The 22,558-nt window shown below is 49.0% G+C and overlaps 3 protein-coding genes across 3 annotated transcripts; all 3 read right to left on the bottom strand.

The window, feature by feature from the left end:
* Window positions 1–806: 806 nt before the first annotated feature.
* Window positions 807–2,673, bottom strand: PtA15_6A800 (uncharacterized protein; the record flags this gene model as incomplete). The annotated part of the gene is made up of 5 exons (XM_053170543.1): window positions 807–890; window positions 960–1,037; window positions 1,109–1,553; window positions 1,630–1,784; window positions 1,846–2,673. 5 exons carry the CDS (start codon window positions 2,671–2,673, stop codon window positions 807–809), a joined length of 1,590 nt encoding a protein of 529 aa, XP_053021723.1.
* A 1,505-nt stretch (window positions 2,674–4,178) lies between these two features.
* PtA15_6A799 (uncharacterized protein) lies at window positions 4,179–6,689 on the bottom strand (the record flags this gene model as incomplete). Its single annotated transcript, XM_053170540.1, has 8 exons — window positions 4,179–4,206; window positions 4,298–4,389; window positions 4,468–4,615; window positions 4,689–5,158; window positions 5,239–5,256; window positions 5,344–5,559; window positions 5,644–6,279; window positions 6,348–6,689. 8 exons carry the CDS (start codon window positions 6,687–6,689, stop codon window positions 4,179–4,181), a joined length of 1,950 nt encoding a protein of 649 aa, XP_053021722.1.
* A 1,744-nt stretch (window positions 6,690–8,433) lies between these two features.
* On the bottom strand, window positions 8,434–9,430 carry PtA15_6A798 (uncharacterized protein; the record flags this gene model as incomplete). The annotated part of the gene is made up of 3 exons (XM_053170539.1): window positions 8,434–9,100; window positions 9,180–9,295; window positions 9,386–9,430. 3 exons carry the CDS (start codon window positions 9,428–9,430, stop codon window positions 8,434–8,436), a joined length of 828 nt encoding a protein of 275 aa, XP_053021721.1.
* Between the last annotated feature and the right edge of the window lie 13,128 nt (window positions 9,431–22,558).

Here is a 22,558-nt window from a genome sequence, read left to right as displayed (position 1 = left end):
GATCCGCCCGCGGCTGGGTGGGAGGGTGGGCACCTGAGATGGTCAGCATATGTACTTGACCTTTTTTTTTTGTGTGTACATAACCATGGTGATTCTACCAAAGCAGAATTGCTTAGGCTAGATTCATCTCCCCATGTTCATGTATTGAAATTGAGTGACAGATTATTCCACAACAACTTCACCTATAGTTACCCTTGTATTGGCAAAAAGAAAAAAATGAGCAAAGGGTTGCAGTTGACATTGAACTCACATCAGACCATTTGAATGATAAACATACGGTCTGGCACTCTCTAGAGAGTGCCACAAATCCCCCCCCTGGTGTTGGTGTACAGCTCCCCTTTGGAAGCAAGCTCCCACAGTCAAATGCAGGAACAAATCATGTGTAAGCATGCAAGGGGTTGAAAAACCCAACTAGGGATTGTCTGGAGTACTTAATGTGCTTTTATGTGTATTTGAGCAATTTCATGAAAGAGTATCTGCTCAGGAGAGGCAAGGTATGTAGCTCAAGACAACCCAGTGGTGTACATTATACTGATATTGTGTCCTATTTTTTTATCTGCATGGACTACGCTATGTACATGTATCTATATGTATGTATATTAAGTTCAATTTAAGTCAAAAAAGAAAACATAAAGGAAACTCCGAGGCGACTGGGGACAGTCTGTCAAGTTGAAAACGAGGGTATGAGACTGCGGTTGAGTTGAATAACGATGTATGTATGTCTAGATGATCAAATGCTTTCAAAACAATACGACGAGAAAACAGAAGGAACCTCATGATTTGAGGAAGGTGAGAGGAATTGTAACTCATGCATAATTGTATAGGAAGTCAGTCCAACCCTCAATGATGCCGGCGCCAACCGTGAAATGTAGACAATCAATCAAAATGTGCTGAAGGGTGTTAGAGATGTCAGTGATAGATCGCCTAGTTTGGGGGTCCAGTCGACGCAAATCACTTACACCATCAGGTCGCATCATGGCAGGTCTTTCAATCGCCATCAACTCCAATCTGGGCTGATTGAGGGCAGTGATGACCGACTGGTAGAAATCAAAAGAAAGTGCTTAGATCTTTTTGTGAAAATGACTTTTTTTGCCAGTGAGTAACTTACATCAGCAATTTTGTTGAACAATGGAATGATCTGCCAATTCCACACAGGGGTTTCTAAGATTTTTTCTTCGTTCCATGGCCCTTTCCTTTCCAGGTTACACTTATCGTGACCGGCAGTGGCTGTACGATAGAGGATCTTCTTGCCTTTGGAACGAGGATCCTTGAGAACCTCAGTCATGATTTCAGCCCAGCGTTCGAAGTTGTAGTGAAAGATGTCCGCGATTTGATGGAAAGGTCGGTCTTGGAAGAGCATTGCGGTGTAATGGGCTCCCGAGGATGCAATCATCTTGGAATATCGTAGCTTTGGATCCAAAAAGTCCGCAGTGTATTCAGCAGTATGCATGTCGAAAACTTTCTCAGGACCAAACATTGGCTTGTCGTCGTTAATCAGGTTGTTTTTTTCAATCACTTCTTTTATCTCTGGCTTCGACAATAGAAGGCCACTCCTGAGAAGCATGTGGTATTTGTTTAGTTGGCAGTCATCTCTTGAATACGAAAATGAATGATGACCCAGGAACATACCGTAAAATCGACACCAGTGGTGTTGTGTTGAGGTCAAACCCATCGGGTAATTCCATGCTTTGAACCAGAGAAGATGCATTGTTGAGATACAAATGCTGGGTCGCATTCCATGGAGTCTCCGGAGTGAAAACGGGTACGGCAGTTACATAGGGTGCCTGATGTCGACGCAATGTCAGAGCTGATATATCAGATAGGCAAAGAACAAATCTGGCTTACCAGATAGCAGGATAGCGACATGAACCATTGAGCTGATAGTGAGTCACCAATCATCAACCATCCACCCTCATTGACCAGCGTATTCAGCAGTTTTTCTGGAGTAGGATGCGGCTTGACTGGAATTCCTGAAGCTTCGCAACCAGAGCGCCAATCGTAGCTACTAACTCGATAGCGCCAGTCCCAATACTCAGCAGTGTTATTCTCAAGACGAGGGATTCCGGTGTTGGTAAGAGGGAGACGGTTACTGGCGCAATAATGCGCAGGGAAATTCGATACTTTCATGGCTTGGGCTTGGGAGCGAATCGGTGGGGGAAGCGGCATTGATGTGGCATTGCGTTTCACCCAGTGGCCATTCGACCATAGTTTGGAGGTGCAGGTTTTCTGGTCAGCAGCGGATGGCGTCACCGCTGTTATGTTGGTTACCATTGGCGGCGATTCGGCAGAAGACAGGTCGACGATTTCTTTGGCCAAAAGGAAGATGAAGAGTAGCGCGGCGGTAGCTTTAGAGGTGAACACAAAAATCTTTCCGGATTGAGTTTTTTTGAACCGATTCCACCAAGCTATACTACCACGGATGATTCCTGGGTTGGATGTGGTGCGCTCGGGGTCAAGTTCACCGTTGTCGAGATTGACATCGTGCAAGCTCAAGCGTGATTGGGTCGATGTACCGAGTAAAGATTTGTTTTCCTCGTGCTCTTTCAGGTAGGAATTTGGGGTGTTGGGAGATAGCGCCCATGAGGCGTCCTCAAGCTCGGCTGGTTCAAGTTCGTGAGATGTTTTAACAGTGGAATTCCAAGCGCGTGGAAGGTGTTCTTGTGAGGGAGACATGCGCGAGGATGGTGCGGGGTAGAAAGCTAGTAATGAGCGATGGGGTTGCGAGCAGTATGATAGTCCTTCTGAGCAGACCAAGGGAGCACCAAGCTTGACTAGACTGCTTAGGGCACTGGATGAGCCGGGAAATCGAGGGGATGAAGGAAATGGAAGGTGAGCATAAATGAGGCTTGTTTTGGGCTGGGTAACAACTTATAAGCTGAGTAGCTCACCTGAAACATGGACCCGTCACTTGTTACGGGTCTCAAGGAGCAGAATGGAATGTCGCTCGAGCAAACGTCCCCCCTCCTCTTGTTGCTATGTCAGAGATGTATTTGCGATTAACAATCGGTTCCGCATCGCCGAAGGTGGCGATGGATCAGCCACCCGTAGCAACTGAAGCTACAATCTGAAGGTTTGGGTACTTTGTGGCGTCTGATCGACTCTCGACCACTCTCGGCAGCTGTCGGAAAACCCGGCGCGAAATGCTTTCCCAAGGTGAGCCAGTTGATTTGAAATAAAATCACAATGGTGAGATCATGTGGCAGCCAGCATTGGGTCTGCCCGGTGATGAGGCTCAAGTGCCACACGGGCCCACCACACCACGGCCAGTCATCCGAGTCTCCGAGGGCAAACGGCGGAAAACAGTCAAGGGATTCAGTGATCGGAGTCCCAATCATGGCAACCCAAGATAAATAAGTCACAAGACTGCGCTCTCAACAGGTTGTCTTTCACCCCTTGAAGATGACGGCCAAGTTACATATTTAGATCGGATGTGTTGTCTGGGTAAGCTCACCAGTCTCAGCAGCAAAACACTGGACGGAACCGCAGGGCGATTGATTTTTTAAGGCAAGGAGTCCATGCAAATGTCTTGATGAGCATAAATCGGGCTTGAGAAGTGAAAAATTTATGTGCTTCTTCATAGATGGCATTGTTTTATCCGGGCAAGTGACTCAGTGAGTGTAAGAGTGGACCATTCATGGTGGGACTCAGGCTGCTCATCACAATCCCCAGGCTGTACCAAGCTTGACCCAACTCCAAGGGGCCGCGAAGAGCGCCGGCCCCAGAAGGACCATACAACCCTATAGCAAGTCAAGTCCCCAGAGCTCTGCCCCAGAAAGCTTTCCAGTTTCTACTGTTTTGAGAACAGCACAAATTGTGAAAAGAAAAATGTGCAAGAACCTAATTGCGCTGGTAAGAAGAATGCTCATAACACACTGATAAAAAAAAGAGTGCTGAGGAAGATGAGTATATGTATGTTCTCTGGAATTCTAGTATCTGCAAGTATATACGTTGTGAACTTAAGTTGTCGTGTTCTGATACAAAGTACCGGAGTGTATGGGGAAGCAAGTTGGACCTGCTTTTGCGATGCAATAGCCACGAAAAAACAAGTTATGACTATCATGTGTTGAGACAAGTTTCTGGTAATTGTTGTAACAAAAAAAAACAAAAAAGAACAATTTTCATATGAAAGAGTAGTGATGATTGAGGTAATTATTCTATACTTTTAATGTGATGAGGTTTCAGTAGGTTCGTTTGAACGGCGGAACACTGCAATCAAGAACGGGAAGAAGAGAAAATCAGGACAACCAAAACGAAAAAAGGATTGGGGGGAAGGGCAAGAGAGAGAGAGAGAACCGACCTCTTGCACTCGTTTTCATCCAAGGTGGTGCTGATGACATCACGATAGGTCAATTTGACGGGCTCGCCAGACTCAGGGTTGTGCCACGACAACTAGCCATAGAAAAGAGAAGAAGAAAGGGAGCATGAGCAAGTGGAACATCAGAGGGGAAGGGGAAGGAGAGACTGAACGGTGTGTTTCATCCAGCTGTCGTCCTCTCGTTCCGGGAAATCCTCGCGCGCATGAGCGCCTCTTGATTCCTTTCGCGCTTCGGCAGAGGACATCGTCTGGGCTGCACATGTCAACAAGTTTCGGAGCTCCAAGGTCTCGACCAAATCACTAGGTAAAAAAAGGACCGATCGGGTCAGAAAACCTTGGAGGATCAGAAGGAGCGAGAAGTTTTAAAGCGTACGTGTTCCAGATCATGCTTCGATCAGTCACTCCGACATCCTTGAACGAGTCGACGACCTTGTGGATTTTCTTGACGCCCTCTTCCAAGCTAGATTGGGTACGGAAAACGGCGGCGTCGTTCTGCATGACTCGCTGCATCTCGTTACGGATCTGCGCGGTGGGCTTAGGGCCGCTAGCGTTCCTGAGCTTGTCGAGGTCCTCGATCGACTTCATTCCTGCATCCTCCGGCATCGTCTTGTGCGGCTTGCCTGGCTCCATGTTCGCTGAGATGTGCTTGGCACACGCCCGCCCGAAAACAACGATATCCAGCAGTGAGTTCGCCCCTAGTCTGTTCGCTCCGTGCACAGATACACATGCTGCCTCTCCCGCCGCATACAGTCCGGGTACTATCTTGTCGGCCCCCGTCTTCGGGTCTTGTGTTAGAACTTGGCCATGGTAGTTTGTTGGGATTCCTCCCATGTTGTAGTGCACCTAATCAAATCCATAAGCCATTCAATTAGTAAGCTGATTTTTCGGAAGGATAGTAACAAAGATTAAGAAATCGTACTCACAGTTGGTAAGACTGGAATCTAACGAGTCGTGTGGATTGGAGATAAGGCTGTTAGTTTGTCACGAGCGGGATACAGCTTTCAAAGGAGGAGAAGGAGCAAGCTTACTGGTTCCTTAGTGACGTCGACACCAGCAAAGATAGCAGCAGTTTCAGAGATTCCGGGAAGACGCTCGTGGAGGACTTCCGGGGGGAGATGGGAGAGCTGAAGGTAGCAGTGATCCTTGTCAGGTCCAACGCCTCTGCCTTCCCTGATTTCGATCGTCATCGATCGTGAGACAACGTCTCGGGAGGCCAAGTCTTTGGCTGTTGGGGCATATCGTTCCTAGAACCGAGCCATCATTTTTTGGTTGAAAAGTTAGAGACTAGGAAACAGAAATAGTCCAGTCCAAAGAAACAAACTACTGACCATAAATCTCTCTCCCTGTGAGTTTAGCAAGTATCCGCCCTCTCCTCGAGATCCTTCGGTGATCAGACATCCGGCACCGTAGATACCGGTGGGATGGAACTGGACGAATTCGAGATCTTGTAAGGGCAATCCAGCCCGGGTGACCATGGCGTTACCGTCCCCAGAACAGGTGTGGGCACTGGTACAGGAGAAGTAGGCACGGCCGTAACCACCGGTGGCAAGGACAGTCTGGTGTGCCCTGAAACGGTGGAGGGTGCCATCCTCTTGGTTATAGGCCGTCACACCCACGCAGTTACCAGCATCGTCCATGATCAGATCGAGCGCGAAGAACTCGACAAAGAAGTTGGTGTTGTGGCGGAGGGATTGGCCGTAAAGAGTGTGGAGGATCGCATGGCCGGTCCGGTCGGCTGCCGCGGCACATCGGTAGGCTTGTCCGCCCTTGCCGTACTTCAACGACTGGCCCCCAAAGGCTCGCTGGTAGATCTTTCCCTCCTTAGTCCGCGAGAAGGGCACGCCGAAGTGTTCGAGCTCGATGACCGCCTGGGGGGCCTCCTTGCACATGTAATGGATCGCGTCCTGATCTCCGAGCCAGTCCGAGCCTTTGACGGTGTCGTACATATGCCAGCGCCAATCGTCCTGGGTGATGATCGAGAAATGTGAATTCCGGGCTGATACATCAGAGATATATGGAGGGGATTATTCACCTCGGTCATGTTTCCTAGGGCAGCATTAACGCCACCCTGGGCAGCCACCGTGTGGGACCGGGTGGGGAAGAGTTTGGTGATACAGGCCGTGTTGAGGCCGGCCTCGGCGAGTCCAAAGGCGGCCCGGAGCCCGGCCCCGCCGGCGCCGATGACGATCGCATCGTACTCGTGGTCGATGACCGGGTACTTGCCGTTGGCGAACTTGGAGCTCGTCTCGGAGGCCTTGACGGGCTGGGTGGAGATGATGCGGGCGCGGGACGAGCTGCTGGCGAATGTCCGGCTGGCGAGTCGTGGGCTGGGCTTGACCCTGGCGAGTACGGATGAGGCCGTCGAGCGTAGCATGTTATGTTTGTGTTCTCTGTGCTTGGGTGGTGGGTGGTTGGTTCTGGGTGGTTCTGGGATAAATCTGGCGTGCGCTGATTGGCTGTGTTGGCTGCTGAGGTAAGCCAGCTGCCCGCAAATGGACAACCGATCCGCGGATCCACTCCGCAGACTGAGACAGCCCGTGTGGATCGAACCCCCGGGGACCTTGCCCCAGGGTCCGATGGATGTATCCAGACCTTTCGGGTCAAATTTAGACCCTTGACCAAGAAGCACAAATTCACCAGCATCCACAGAATCCTGATTAGCAGACAGATTCTATAGCAACAAGGAATAGCCCGGGTTGGCTTTAGTCTGCAAGGATTGAGGAGAGTCATTGGCTGAGGTATCAGGGACTCGGGATAAATTTCCCACCTGATATTGAGATTTGGCAAGAAAACATTGATCACAAGAGGCAGGCATCCATAGATCTCTTCTGGAAAAATCTGCTTAAATGAGCTACTGCAAGAGGGAATATTTTGTCAAACTCCCACATAAAGTTACCAGAGGTAGAAGGGGGGATGTAACACCCAATGTGAGCCTTGCACAGAATCATTGGATTTCCATTGAGTTTTGATCACACTCTATCATTAAATTGTACCCAGAGTATGTACATAGCAGCAGTAAGGCATCATTCAGATCATATTGTCACACAGGAGGAAAAGCCAGAGATGACAAGGAGAGTGAGCCAAGTTTCACCAGAAAACAATGGGCTGGCATCAAATACAGCACCAGAATTACTTCATGGGTGCCACTGAAAATAGCTCCACTCAAATTACAATCACAGCTACAAAAGATTTAAAAAGAAAGGGCATTGTTGACTATAGCTGAACTCTCAGAAACTATAATGGGCCACTAATTAGCTATAGCAAGACCCTGATTAGCTGTAGTAGGCAATTATTTAGGTGCTGCAGTTGGGATAGAAATTTAAGGGCCTTTACCATAGCAACAAATTCCAATTTTGGATTTCAATTTTGATCTCAATTTCTTCACAATATGAAATTCACACACACAGTATTGCTGAAACCAGTGGTGATCATCTTCATAATGAATGGCACAGGCCCAAAAAAATTTAGAGCCCGTTTTAAGATGTTTATCAAAAACCTCTTTCAAAACAAAGTTGTTCTGCTTGCTCAGAAACACCCAGCTGGAGCTGTGGATAGCTTGTCTCACCTTGCCCACCTTGAACTCCCACTGTGAACTCCACTACTAGTGACAGTGCTGGATACTCTATTAGGGCCTGTACCATGGGTCTCAATTTTGAAAAATTTCAACTTTTTTTGCCCTGTACACAAAAATTGAAAACTAGCAGTGGGTTCAAATGTTGAAATTCTTCACATTTGGGCTCCAGCCTACATTTTGTCCAAACTCAGTTTTTGTCCCAAGAAATCTGAGGCAAATAAATTTGGAAGATTTTAATTTTCATGCCCTATGGTACAGGCCCTTATACTTCTCATCTTGGGGATAATGGGTCATTGGTCAACTGCAGCAAGAAAAGGTGATACTTTTGATGAAATAAATGAAACTGAAAGTTTATCAGTGTAGGTATGCAGCATCTCCTTTGAAGCTGCTACACTGATAAGAAATCTTTGGCGTGTACTGAGTGTGTACATCTATTGCACAATCAAATCATTGATCATATGAAATGTAGACAGGCTTGATGAAGAAATCATATGATTCACTTGAAGAAGCCAGACGGATCACAATTGGTATGATTTGTACATTTTTATAATCTCCTTCGACGAGGTGGACTTCGTTCGCGACTATCTCTACGTGGTGCGCTAGTGCTAGCCCATCTAGGTCCTCCTCGTTCCCGGTAACGGTCGTTTCCACTTCTGTGACCGCCATTGGCTCGTTCGGAATAAGTGACGGAGTTGTGACCCCATCTGCCATTATCGGGCGGATGCGAAGTTTCATAAGTTCCAGAGCCACCGCGTCGTTCAGGTGCACCGCCCCAGCGAGGAGGGGCAGCCGAGCGAGCCCATGAGGTCGATTCGGACGCCGGCGCTGCGCTGGCGAAACCCCGAGCGGCACCCCTGATTCCAAAGCTCGGCCTAGGCGCCTCTGAAGGCGCAGAGGTCCCGCCAGTGGGATTAGCAGAAAAAGACGAGATGAGGGCGATGTCGACAAAATCTCCCACGCAGAATCGAACGTCGTGGAGCGACTTGTTGGCCGGTGCTGCTGTAACTGGACGAGTGAGGTCGCGACAGAATATTGATCCAAGGTCTTGTGATTTGTATCTGGGTAGGGGTGAATTGTGACTGCTGGTGCTGAGATCTCGAGGTGTGTCAAGGAAAACTAGTCGGATCGAAAACTTGAGAGGTAGGTTTGATTTGATTGATGGATTCGAGTCCAAAAGCTGAAGACAGATATCTCGTAGGGTCGTGTCCTTCCTAGATGGCAAGGGCACCAATTGCTTAAAATCAACAACGACAACAACTGACTGGATATGTAAGATATTCAACGACTTACCAGGCGTAGAGCTGACATTCATTGGATACCGGGAGTCGATCTGGGACTTGATAGTCTCTTTCAGGATCATGATGTGAGCCAGGCTTGACGAAAACGCGCAAGAGGAAGGGGCAAGTCTGAGCATGGCAATGTAGAAATCAGTCAATGATCTTAGACGATGACTGGAAACAAGCACGCCATCAGTTGAGTTCCATCATCCAACTTACCTTCTCTCGATCGACGGGTGTTGTCCGGCTGGTTCGATCAGCCATCAGAGTGATGATATATTTAATGTGCTTTGGGGTATGCTCTTGGATCAGGGGGCGGCGAGGTTGCGAAAGTGCGAGTCCCTGAGTGACATTGCTGCGCCTGCTGCGTCGCGCGGCCCTCTGATCGAAAGGCGGCGGCGCGCGAACTTAGCATAAGTCCCTCGCCTGCCGGGGGGCGCGGCGCGAAGCGCCTCGCACGAAGTGCGACCTCCCGTCAGGGAGGGACTTGCATGGAATCCCTGATTCCTGGCGTGAGAGCCCCGCGTACAGCTCTTAGTTTTTGCAGGTGTCCAACTTTGTGCCCCCAAAAACCCCACTTCCCAAAAGAACTGAGTCCTGCCCCGGATATCAAAGAAAGGCCTGCTTCTCCTCTTGAATTTGGCGGCAGTCACAGGCTGATAGCACTTGGTTCATGGCCTGAAGAGCAGTTTGAAAAGGGCCTCTTTTTGAGACGCATTCCTGCTGATGTAAGCAAGAATGCAGTATTCAACTGCCTTTCAATAGATTGAAACAGATTTTGATAAAAAGCCACATGTATTTACAAAAAAACATTCTCTCAATATGGTCCGCTTTTCTCGGTGTTTGAAAACTTCAAACGCAAGGATCAGGCCTTATATTGGCAGCTACAAGGCCTAAATTGCATCAGAAGAAGCGCACTCCCGAGCACTTCTTAAGTCCTGAGGGGCAGCCTCAGCGGGCTGACGGTTGAGTTACAAAAACGGAAAAAGTGAAAAAAAGCCTGATACAGGCTCATATTCCTGGGGCTCTCAGGCCAGATACAGGTTTTTGCAGCTAAGCCTCTCTGTGAGACAGAGACCCTGCGGGGCTGCCTCACTGGGAGGCTTTGTTAAGCTCGGGCGGCGCGCATCTTGGCAAACCAGACCCTCGGAGAGGCGAGTTTCCTGTTAGGCTCCGGCTGGGATGTTGGTGATAAGAAACAGAGGAGAGTGTATTAATTTCTGGAGGAAATTAGAGAAAAGAGAAGAAAGAAAGAAGGAAAAGAAGAAAGAGAGAAAGAAAGGAACAAAAGTGACTAGGACAAACCTGGGATGTCGGTGATAAGAAACAGAGGAGAGTGAGTAAAAGAAAAGTTCACCGGCATCCCAGGGAGGAGGCTTTTAGAGAAGATGGAAACTACACTACAAGCATCAAAGTAAATATATGCTAATACTAAATACATATGCCTATACCATAACATTTCCAATCTTGAAGCCATGGCCGGTGAGGTCCGGGCCGTGATATAGACGCTATCAAGCTTGTAAATGACTAAAGTTGCACTCTTTGCCTGAGGCTACAAGTTTTTTCACAGAAAATCCTGATTTTTTTATATCCATCTCCTTCACAGCTCTCCCTCAGCTGATAACTCAAATCCTTGCATATTGTCTTTTGAAAAAAGCTTGGACTTTTTTGCTTTTTTGGATTTCTGAGGTATGTACTTAGCATGCATATTACAGGTTTAATCCTTCTGTTTCTGACCGACACAGCAGTGATATGATATCATACCTCCAATCCGGGCAGCTGCCATATCCTCAACCAACCCTCACTGCAATCCCACCAACACCAACCTCATAACCAACCCTCACTTGATCCCACCCACATCAACCTCAGCCCCCTTCCTCGGCAACCTTCCCACCAGCACCTCACTCTATGGTCTATTTTCCCCACCCCCCAGCAACCAAAATTGCTGTTGTTAAAATGTCCCAGCAAGGCCTCCCAATAGACTCCATCCAGCAACTGTTGGGTGTTCAATTCTCCCCTCAATTGTTCCCCCAATGGAAGCACCTCTTTGAAGAAACGCGCTCTGTCATCAGAGATCCAATTGACTACCAAGAACGAGGTCACCCGGCAAGTCTCACTCAAGATGAATGTAACTTTATGATTGAGCTCGTTCTTTCTGAGCCTAGAAGTTGTTGATTACCTTGAAGAAACCAGACACAAAGAATATCTGCAAGTTGCTTGTTACAAAGTATGCATACGTTGAACACATGGAGTTCTTCCCTGCAGAGTTCTTGGTATTCACTGGTAAGTATTGTACTCCTTTGTTATGAAAATAAGCAAGCTGAAATCTTACCTTTGTGAACTGGCATTCAGATGAATGCTCCTTTGCTGACAAGGACCTCCTCTGAACTTACGCGAGGTCAGAAAAAGGAATGCCATTGTCAAAGTACCTCTTCAACCAGAACCCAGATCAAATCAGTCTACTCCCAGCGATCTTGCTTGACGGGTTATTGGCCCTCACCACTACTTTCAACACCTTTACCAGTCATAAATTTGAGCATTTTCTAGAATTCAGCTTGGTGAGTGTTTTTCCTCATGTGAGCCATGACTCCTCCTTGTACTTTCCAAGCTGACAAGCACTCCGTTCAAGCTCCCTTGGATGAACAGGTACCCCAATGTGAACTCCGTCATTGTGTGCAACAACGCAACCATCCACCGAGGGGAACGTGTCAAAGAGCTCTGCAACACTGCCGGGGTCCAAATCCATTTCTTGCCACCCTACTGCCCAGAACTGAACCCAATTGAGCTCTGCTTTGCGTCAATCAAGCAGGACTTAAGGGCAACTCAACTTTTGAACCAAACCGACAACCCAGAATGGGAGATCCACCAAGTTGCTGCCCAAATCATGACCAATAAGTTGTCCTATAAACTCTACCGTCACTGTGGATACTGTGTTCCAGTTCCAAACCACAACTAGTCCAAATGTGATCTCTTCTCTCTCTCTGACGTTTCTTACATCTTATCTGAGTTCTGAGTTCATGTCTAGTCCAAAACAACCTGAGTTTTCCAGTCTCCAGCCCCAGTTTTTTCGTCCCCAGCCCCAGTGTCCTGTCTTAAGCTCCAGTCCACTTGTCAAATAAAACCCTGTCCTTGTCCTCTCTTTGTCCTGTCTCAAGTTCTTTGTTGCGCTTCGCCAAGTCAATAAATAAAAATAGCCTCTGCCGAGGTTGGTGATGAAAGAGGCTTAATGGTTTATGTGCGAGATACAAGTCTGGATGATGGAAGCGTGTGAAGTACAAGTCTGGATGCCGGATGGAAGAGAATCTATTGAAAATGAAATTAAAGAGATAAATACAAGTCTGGATGCTGGATGAGAGAGAAGAGTGCAAAATACAAGTCTGGAAGAGAATCATATGTTCCTAAAACTGGCGACGAAGAGCAAGGAGCAATCCTAAAACAGGAGACAAAGAGGAGGAGATACAGCAAAAAGGTCTAATGAGAAGCGCAACGCTTCTCAAATTTTTTGGTGTTGTCTTGCAATCGGGCAATTATGCCAGGAGACAAGCCCCAACGGGCCATTTCCTCTTGAGTGATGCTTTCTGATTGAAAGTAGGCAGGATGATAAATATCCTTCTTGTTGAAGATGCTGAGGACGTCATCCTTCTTACTTGGCTTGATTTTGACAAAATTGAGGTACTGTGCCATGAGGTCCTCATTGGGCTCAGCCACCGGCAAATTAACCAATCCTTTGGAAGGGTAAGAGCTGTGATTGGCTTGGGGGGAGGCTTCCTTGATTACGTGAGAGATCTTGCGTTTCTTGTAGGCCAAAAGCTTTTCAAACCAAAGCGCCGACAGGGGAGCATTGTAGTTAACCCCTACAACTTCTTGTAACTACATCCAGGTCATCTTGAACCAGTTCAGGCCAGGAAAAGCATATGAGAATGAGACAAAGGCAACTTACAATATCATGCGCCCAAAGTTGGGTAGTTTGAGTAGTCAAGGGGATGTATCGGGTGGGGTCCTTTGGATCAATGAAGACCAGCCATTTTGAGAGGTACTTCATGTTGGGTGGGTGCTTTGCGTAAAGCTGGCTCATGACAACATCAAGCCCCTTGAAATTGCTGGCTGAAAGATTATTAGCATTGAGGAACTCTGTCCAGTGCTAGGCCGGCAGCAGTTGGGGGAGGGGAATGGAAAAGAAAAGAAAACTAAGATATATGCCCTCCGGGGTGATTGGCCAAAAATGAGTGCAGTGAGTCGTGTAAGCGTGGGGGGGGATGATTTTCTGACGGCTGGAGATGTGCGTTGGCAATTTTTGTTTGGTAGAGAGCCAGGGATACTGCCAGCGGGGTTGTGATCTAAACCAGAAAGCTGGAGGAGATCGGCGTTGCGGGGATAATGAGCTGAAAAGACGTGGGATTCTCAGGATATGGGCAGAAGGCGCCAAGACTTATAACTTTGAATTTTGATGGAGAACTGAATTTTTTTGGTTCAGAGTGGGTCCATGCCGCTCCAAAGCCTGAGTTCCAACTGAACTCAAACCTTGGAGTTTGTGACATGTAGCAGACATCTCATCACAACCTAGCGCGCACGCGCGTGCTACAACAACACAAGACAAGAGACAGAAACAAAACCAACCCTCCACATCCAAAACCTAACCAAGACGCGCATATAAGAAAAGAAAATAACAAACATGATGAAAGAGAAACTGACAGGAAAACAGAACCATGAAAACAAAAACAAAGAAAAGAAAGGAGAAGAAAACCTGAAACGCCTTGAGGAAGCGCGCAACGCCGCGCCATTGGATCTTGAGGAAGCCTTGAGGTCTTGCTGTCTTGAAGCTTGATGTCTCCCAGCGCGCCAAGTGCAATAAAAACTTGATCCCACGCGTGTACCGGTCTGTCCACCACATCCACCCACGACTTGCAGTCTGTCCCTAGACTTCTTGTCCAATATCCTTGCCAAAGAGAAATCCAAGTCCTAAAGAAAGGGAAAAGAAACCAACCGGGCGCGCACGCGGTGCTCACAAGCGTGGCATAAAGTAGAGTTTTTTTGACAATACGCGGTAGTAGCTACCCGGGAGATGCATACTTGGAGAGGAACTTACTTCTGGTCAAGAATGTCCTCCCAGGAAAAGAACCTCTTAAATTGGTCGGCAGCAAAGCGCCGCTTGAGCTCCGTGCCATTGAGCTCCTCCAGGACATATGAACCACCTTGTACCTGCTTGACAACGCAATACGGCCCGTTCCAACAATGGGCAAACAACTGCCCCCACTGAGGTTGTACTCCAAAACCTTGTCCCCTGGCTTGAGCAGCTGTCGAATCCGCGGGCCTTGCGTTTCCGTCCAATACCAAATAGAGTCCCCCCTTGCATCCATCATCTTTTTATATGCGGCGCCACGCGTCTCCTTGCTGCGTTCCAATTGACAAGAGCGCGCAACTAACAGATCAGCAGTGTCTCGAACTGAATCCCAGTCGAGCCCGAGATAGGAATAAATTTCTAGATCCAAGGGAAGAACCGCCCTCTGGCCGAAGACAAGTTTGTAAGGGGAATAGCTGGTGGTCCGCTTAGTGAAGATCCGGTCAGCAAACAAAACTAGAGGCAGAAATTTGCGGCAATTCTTGCCACTCTCGCCTGCCAACTTCACCAAAGCCACCTTGAGGGGTCCGTGACCGCGCTCCACCATCCCTTGTCCTTCAGGGTAGTAAGGAGTGGATACGCAATGCTGGCCGGGCAGAGCTCGCAACATCGCGGCGAGCGCGCCTCCAAATTCCGAGCTGCCATCCGTTGAGTAAGCTTGAGCCAAACCATAGCGCATAGTCTAATGCTCTTGCAAGAAGGCGGTCACCGCCTCTGAAGTCAAGTTGTTGAGGATTTTGGCTTCAACCCAACCGGAGAAATCGTTGCGCGCAACAATCAGGTACTTAGCGCCGCCAGCCTTTAAGTGGACAGCGTCCATGGAGACCCGCCCAAAGACCGTAGACTCGCCCGTGGGGTAGCGTAACTCTTGCGGGCGACGGAGGTCCTTCTTCTGGCACGCCTCACAGCTTTGGCACCATTTAGCCACTGCCTCTTTCAGCGAAGGCCACCAAAAGCGCTCTGAAACCCAACAATAAGTTTTGGTTGAGCCCCGGTGGCCCAAATCTTCATGCAGCTTTGTGAGAATCTTGTTCTGCTTCAACGGAATAGTGAAGACTATGCGTGGTAGGGGGCTTCCTCTCTTCATAAGGCAACCGGCTTGCAAAAAGAAATCCAACGATTGGCGCTTTAACGCGCGGAAATCCTTCGCGTTCATTCCATCCGGCTTGATCAGCGTCGCTAGAAATTGCTCCAGGTCCCGCCAATATCCTCGCTGAAACCCCGAGTACACCTCCTCCGCGCCCAACGCGTAAGAGTGCCGCGCCTTGAAATGCGGAGATTCTTCGTCAAAATCCGAGGGGGGGTCCAACTCATTGTCTCCCTGAGGGCGCCGCGAGAGGCCATCAGGCATGGTGAAGGACTTCCCTGGCCAATGCATGATGTCAAAGGAAAAGAGCTGAATAAATGCAACCCAGCGCGTCATAGGCGCGTTGGGTAGACTCGGGGCATTAATCATTTCAATCAAAGAGTGGGCGTCCACCTGTAATTCAAAGTGCTGGCCCCACAGGATCGTCTGCATCTTCTTGAGGATACGCGCCACGCCGCAAAGCTCCAGTTTAGGTTGAGAGTAGCGCGACTCGACGTCAGAGAAGAGTAGAGACTCGTACAAGGCTGGCCGGTCTAACCCATTTGCATCCACTTGAGTGAGAACAGCACCCGCAGCGTGGAAGCTGGAGTCTACCGCCAACTTGAGCCTGCCCACCTCTGGCCCGTGGGTAATCTTCACCAGGACTATATCCTTGCCAACGATAGCCTTCAAGCGCTCAAACGCCGCGCTGCAGTCTTCAGTCCAGATCCATTTGGAATCCTTGCGCGTTAGGCGGCGTAGTGGAAGACAAATTTTGGAAAAGTGCGGTATAAAGATTCGCACGTAGACCACCACGCCCAAAAATCCACGCACTTCCATAGGGTTTGCCGGCGTCGGCCAGGAGAGAATCTTATTCACCTTAGTCTGCGACATCTTGCAGCCCTCCTTACACACCACATGCCCAACAATCTCAAGAGCAGGGACGCACGCCGCCAACTTCAAGGCTGAAACTGTCAAGCCGGATTCTTCAATGCAAAAAAGGACCCGCTCAAGTGTAGTCGCGTACTCCCAGATGAAGCGCCGGATTCCAGGGTGCCAGGGAAGGAGTTCATCATTGTAGTCAGAAAAAGGGCCCTTGATCCCACCATCATCTATGAATATACCGGCGTGATTGGGAATTTCCTCTTGCAGGATCCACACCATTTGCGCCTGATACACGGCCACCAAATTTGTGGCTCCCTGGGGCAAACGGGTAAGCTGAAAGCGTCCTAGGGGCGTGTCAAATGTCATCAGAGGTCTGGAGATGGGTCTAAAGCGCGCTCATCGTAGCCGCCCATGATATCCCCTAACCCGTAGCAGGCCCTTCCAGCAAAAGATTTGACAAATTCCTCCGTGGCAGGCGGAACGCCTGCATTCTTGATGGTTACTTTATTGAGGGGCTGAAGATTGTGGACCACGCGAATCTTGCCGTTGCTTTTAAGAACACAGAAAACTGGAGACATATAGCTCAACGTGGATTGCTTGTAAAGGCCAGTTTCAATGCGCCCTTGAACCACTTTGATGAACTCATCCAACTTCGCCGCGGGGATAGGAATTTTCTTTTTCTGCCACGGCTTGTGCTCCACGACCGGAATAATATAAGGGAGACCGTAGGATTCTTTCAATAGCCCCCTTTTGACTTCTGTAAAAGCTATAGCCAGATTGCGTTCGGCCAGAACATTCTTAATAATGTTGAGTTCTGCTGGGCATAACCAGCCTTTCGGTCCGAAATCAACCACGACAAGGCACTCTGGGGTCACCCTTCCTTGAGGTACAAAAGGCCCTGCTAGAGACCGTGGAAGACCGCGGTAAGGGTCATGAGACAGCGGGGGACGACGAAGAGGAGGGTTAAGATTCTGCGGCATCGACTGATTGACCGGCTTGATCTTCTTGGCCACGGGTTTATACTTCGCGGCGAAGGACAAAAACGCTCTGTTGCGCCACAAATCCACTAGTGCCAGCTGAGATTGTAAGCTGAGACCACATTCCAGCATCCTCCACATCCGTTGCTCCAAGAAATCTTCAAATGGTGCCTTGTCTGCAAACAAAGAAAGGAACCCCAACACTTTGCTCACAAGTGTGGCACGAGATAGAGTTTTCGACAAAGGCGCGGCATCTTGCCCGGAGGTGCACAATTGGGAAGAACTTACTCCCAGTTCTTCCACCCTCTGTGGTATACCAAAATACACAAATCCTCCCTCCACCGCCATCCGGTAATTTGCTAGTTTCACCTCCGGAGGATCTTTAGTTTTTCCTCGTTGCGGAGGCTTGGGAGTTTAGGCTCATTGCGGAGTTGAACTAGATTACCCTCATTGCGGAGGACGTCATGAGACGTATCTAGTTTAATCTCATTACAGAGGCTAGTAGAATTTGAAACTGACGCTAGTTTTCCCTCATTGCGGAGGCGTGACTGATAGGATGAAAGACCAGCTGGGGGGGAAAGACAAAACAATTCAACGGAAGGGCTCACATACGTGGCATGTAATGTTTTCGATGGTGCAGTAGAGCCCTTGGAGGTGCATAACTGGGAGGAACTTGATTCTAGTTCTCCCAACCTCCGCGCCAATTCTTTTGCCTCCTTGCCACCCGCTGTGTCCAACTCATCCACCAAAGGGGAGGCCCATGGGCCCTGAAACGCGTCCAAAGCTTGAGATAATTTGAGAGGAACATGAGAAGACTGAAAGGAAACCGTTGTGGAAACTGAGGGGCCAAAAGAAATGATTTTGACCTTTTCTGTATGTTTTTCTTGATGAGAATGAGAGGATAAGGAGAAATAGCGCCCATGAGTCCCTAAGAAAACAGTTGATCCAGCGGCAAGATGTTGGGACCCTAGATTAGATCTGCCGCCTCCCAGATCAACCGTATCTACAAAAAATGCCGACCCTCCAAAGGGTCCTTGCGAGCCTTTCCCTTATGAGAAAGGACCGCCTTGCGTCCACGACCCGGAAACTCTCGCTCCCAGCGCCCAGAATCAACTGAGCATAAGGAGACCTTGATCTTGCGGCCAGTCTAATCCGATAAAAGGATCCTCTCACCGACTTTATTGTCGAAATTGAGACTTGCATTGAAGTCCACAAGAAAAGGCCGACCAAAAATGAGCGGCCCGTTCATGCGCGTGATCCAGAAGTGACACGAGCCAACAATAGTCTTCCCAACTCGGATTGGCACATCCTCCGCAACCCTGACAAGTTCACACGCCTGATTCCCAATCCCATATACCGCGGAGCTGAAATTCACGCAAGGACTGATGTTAAACTTATTAGCCATTGAATCAGAAATCAGGTTCAACTGAGAACCAGAGTCAATTAATGGGAGGGTGTTACTCTCCTCATCGCCGACCAAGCACGGCATATAACCTAACGGGCAGGAGTAGAGCCTCATGCCGTCAATCCGCCCTTCCCCTTCCGAGTCTTCCGCCAATGTTCCCAAAGACACTCTCATCTCGTCCGCTCCAACCTCAACGCGCCGCCGCAAAACCCATTTCTTCGTTCCTTTGGCTACCGACGGGGCCACGGCCAACAGCTCGGATACGGTGATGTTGGGCACCGTGACGTCAAACATCTTCTTGAGCATCACGTCCGCCGCGTTAGGGTGATCCTTAGCAATGCCGTGTTTGAATCACACCTTTGGGGACGATGGGGTCGCCTTAGGCGTCGCCGGTGTGACTGGGCTGTCCTTTGACGTGTCTGCCTTGGAGGGCGTCGCCGGCACCCGCTCAAACAACTCAGAGTCCGCGTCCATCTCCTCCGTGTCTGATCTTGATTTCGGGGCTGGGGCCCTGCGCGCCGGTCGACGCGCCGAGGAAGGGGGAACAACTGGTGCCTTGAATGGCTTGGGAGCCTCGTGCTTCTTCTTCGTGGGGTTTGAATGATACGTTCCTGCGAAAGACTGAGAGGAAATTGGGGGTGGTTGCCAAGGGTCTAGGAAACCACATGCCGCTCGGAACTCCTGTTCTAGAACACTCGCCGTCGCTGTCTTTGGGTTGTACGAAGCTACTACGTGCCGGATAGGTCGCGAGGAGTCGACGGGAATAAGGGCACCATTGGGGAGGAAGAAACTGCCCCCCCTTTGCTCCACCAATTTTTCCTCATTGTCTTTTTGCAGTTCGGCGCAGCGACCGAGACCATGGCCCTCCCTATGACAGTAGTAACAGACTATAGGTCCTCGCGGCGTCGAAGGTCTTGCCTGAGCTGAAATCTTTTGCTCCAACCGCTGTTTAAAAGACTGAAGCATACATTCGATCTTGTCCACCGTAGCGGGTGCCCTCACTTGACTCGGGGCCTCCTTGGGACGACGTTTGGACTCCATCTTCTGCATTACATTGTTCGCTTGCTTGAAGGAGCCGACTAGCACCAGAACTTCAGCCCGCAAACCTTCAAACGTGAGAGCTGTCAGAGTCTTCATCACCTCCTTGACGGCTTTCTTCAGGGTCTCAAAAGTTGGTAACTTGAATCTGTTATCCTGCGTCGTGATCATGGTCTTATCCTTGATTAGCTGATCGTGAATCCTCTCCTGCACGCCAGCCAAAAACAATTGATAGTAGAGCCGTTTAATTTCTTCCACCAAATCGATATGATCCTTGCGCAGTAAGTAAGACTGGATTGGCTGCCAGGTTTTGCGAAATTCCTGAAAGTCCACGACTGACGCAACTCAGTCTCCACCCTTAGCTTTCCATCCCTGGACCAAGTCCTACAAATCCTGCGTCGTGAAGCGGGCCGTATCAATCCTGCCCCAGTGCGACAACATGGCCGCCTTCAGCAGCGTCCAATTTGGCGGCTCGAAACCATCAAGAGTCTCTACGACGTCCTTGACCTCAGCTCCGCGAATAAAGAAACGCACTTTCTGCGCCATGTCAAGCTCAGAAGTGCCGTTGAGCCTAGCCGCTAGCTGATAGTCGGCCAAGAACCGTTCTACATTGGTGCCATTGAATCCCAGCGTTTTATCCTGGGGTTTAATTTTGATCATCCTGGATTCTTCGGGCATTGAGGGAATCCTAAAGAAACAATGTATTTGCTGGGCTCACAGATGTGGCGGCCTAATGTTGCGACTCGTAGTAGAAAGGACCCGGGAGGTGCACAATTGGAGGGACTTACTTCTATTCTCCTTGCCCTCGCCGTTGAAACCTAAAGAAAAAAAAGAAAAGAAACCTTAAAATAAGAACAAAGACCGCCAAGCGTCTCAAAACCGTCCAAATCGGCGAGACTGTAAATCTTGAGGTCGCTGGTTTGATCCCGGCTTGGGGGACCAAATGAGGAACTCTGTCCGGTGCTAGGCCGGCAGCAGTTGGGGGAGGGGAATGGAAAAGAAAAGAAAACTAAGATATATGCCCTCCAGGGTGATTGGCCAAAAATGAGCGCGGTGAGTTGTGTAAGCGTGGGGGGGGTTGATTTTCTGACGGCTGGAGATGCGCGTTGGCGATTTTTGTTTGGCAGAGAGCCGGGGATACTGCCGGCGGGGTTGTGATCTAAACCAGAAAGCTGGAGGAGATTGGCGTTGCGGGGATAATGAGCTGAAAAGACGTGGGATTCTCAGGACACGGGCAGAAGGCGCCAAGACTTATAACTTTGAATTTTGATGGAGAACTGAATTTTTTTGGTTCAGAGTGGGTCCATGCCGCTCCAAAGCCTGAGTTCCAACTGAACTCAAACCTTGGAGTTTGTGACATGTAGCAGACATCTCATCACAACCTAGCGCGCACGCGCGTGCTACAACAACACAAGACAAGAGACAGAAACAAAACAAACAACAAAACCAACCCTCCACATCCAAAACCTAACCAAGATGCGCATATAAGAAAAGAAAATAACAAACATGATGAAAGAGAAACTGACAAGAAAACAGAACCATGAAAACAAAAACAAAGAAAAGAAAGGAGAAGAAAACCTGAAACGCCTTGAGGAAGCGCGCCACGCCGCGCCATTGGATCTTGAGGAAGCCTTGAAGTCTTGCTGTCTTGAACCTTGATGTCTCCCAGCGCGCCACGCGCAATAAAAACTTGATCCCACGTGTGTACCGGTCTGTCCACCACAGCATTTGAGCTGAGACTGCCGCTGGCGTTCTGAGCTGCCATCTGAGTCAAAATGTGCGTTTTGATATCAACAGTGCAAGAGCTACGCTACAAAAAGCGGCAGCATAGCAAAAGCGCAGCGGTTTTAGCCTTGCTTTGCTAAGCTTTTTGTAGCGAACTTGGCGCTTTGCTATTTGCTACATTTTCTAAGGGGAAAAAATTAAAGAAAATAGCGCGCTTTTTTAAGCGCAGAGTGGCGGCAATTTGCTACGCTTCTTGCTATAGTAGCCAAAAAAACGCTACTGTAGCAATTTTGCTGCGCTACCATAGCACTATTCAAACATCAATACTGCACATCATAAAATGATGGAGGATTGATGTTTGTGTACTATTTCTGGATTTTTTTTTACCAAAAGGCAGAGATGCCCGCTATGCTTTTGACACAAAAGCGACCCGGTTTGCTACGCTTTTGGCGCTAAAAAGTTCTATTAGCGCCAAAAAGCGTCAATTTTTCCGCTGCGCTATACTGTAGCGAAGCGGCAAAAAAAAGCGCTTCGCTACGCGCAGGCCAAAACTGCAGTAGCGGTTCTGGCGCTTCGCTACCGCTCAAAGTAGCGATTTTCCGCTAGCGCTAACGCTATTCTGGATCCACAGTAGCGTGTTTCCGCTTTGCTACGCAAAAGTGCCCTTTTTGTAGCAAAGCTTAGCTCTTGCAGTGTTGTTGATATTGACCAAAATCTTTGCCTGTTTTGCTATGGCCGCAAGATCATCCATCTCAACGTGGAGGCCGGCATGGACGTGATCTGCGTGGGTGTCTCTCATGGTCTGGATCCAACAAGCGTAAGTTTCCTCGTTGTTGACCGTGTAGTTGTAATTCTTGTGGAATTCCGGGGTTGTCTTGAAGGCCAAAGAGACCTGCCACAAAATGGGTGGGGATCCAGAGGTGAGCGCGTTTCAGATGAGTCCTTCAGAACCGTCCACAATCTTTCCAGCCTCTGCTGCAACAAGGCTGCGGAAACCGTTGAGATTCAAAAATCCTATATCAAAGGTCATTGCAAAGACCTTCTTTGTTTTTACAGTGTTTGATAACTTTGGGTTGCCCGGTTTGGGGCAGTACAGCTTGAAGGAAGTGCTGCAATGCGCTTTCTGCGGCAGGCGGAAGGAACAATATTTCAGCTGATCATCAACGTGGACGACCAA

The sequence above is a fragment of the Puccinia triticina genome, chromosome 6A (assembly GCF_026914185.1).
Source record: "Puccinia triticina chromosome 6A, complete sequence".
NCBI lineage: Eukaryota > Fungi > Basidiomycota > Pucciniomycetes > Pucciniales > Pucciniaceae > Puccinia > Puccinia triticina.
This window is presented reverse-complemented; position numbering and strand designations above follow the sequence as displayed.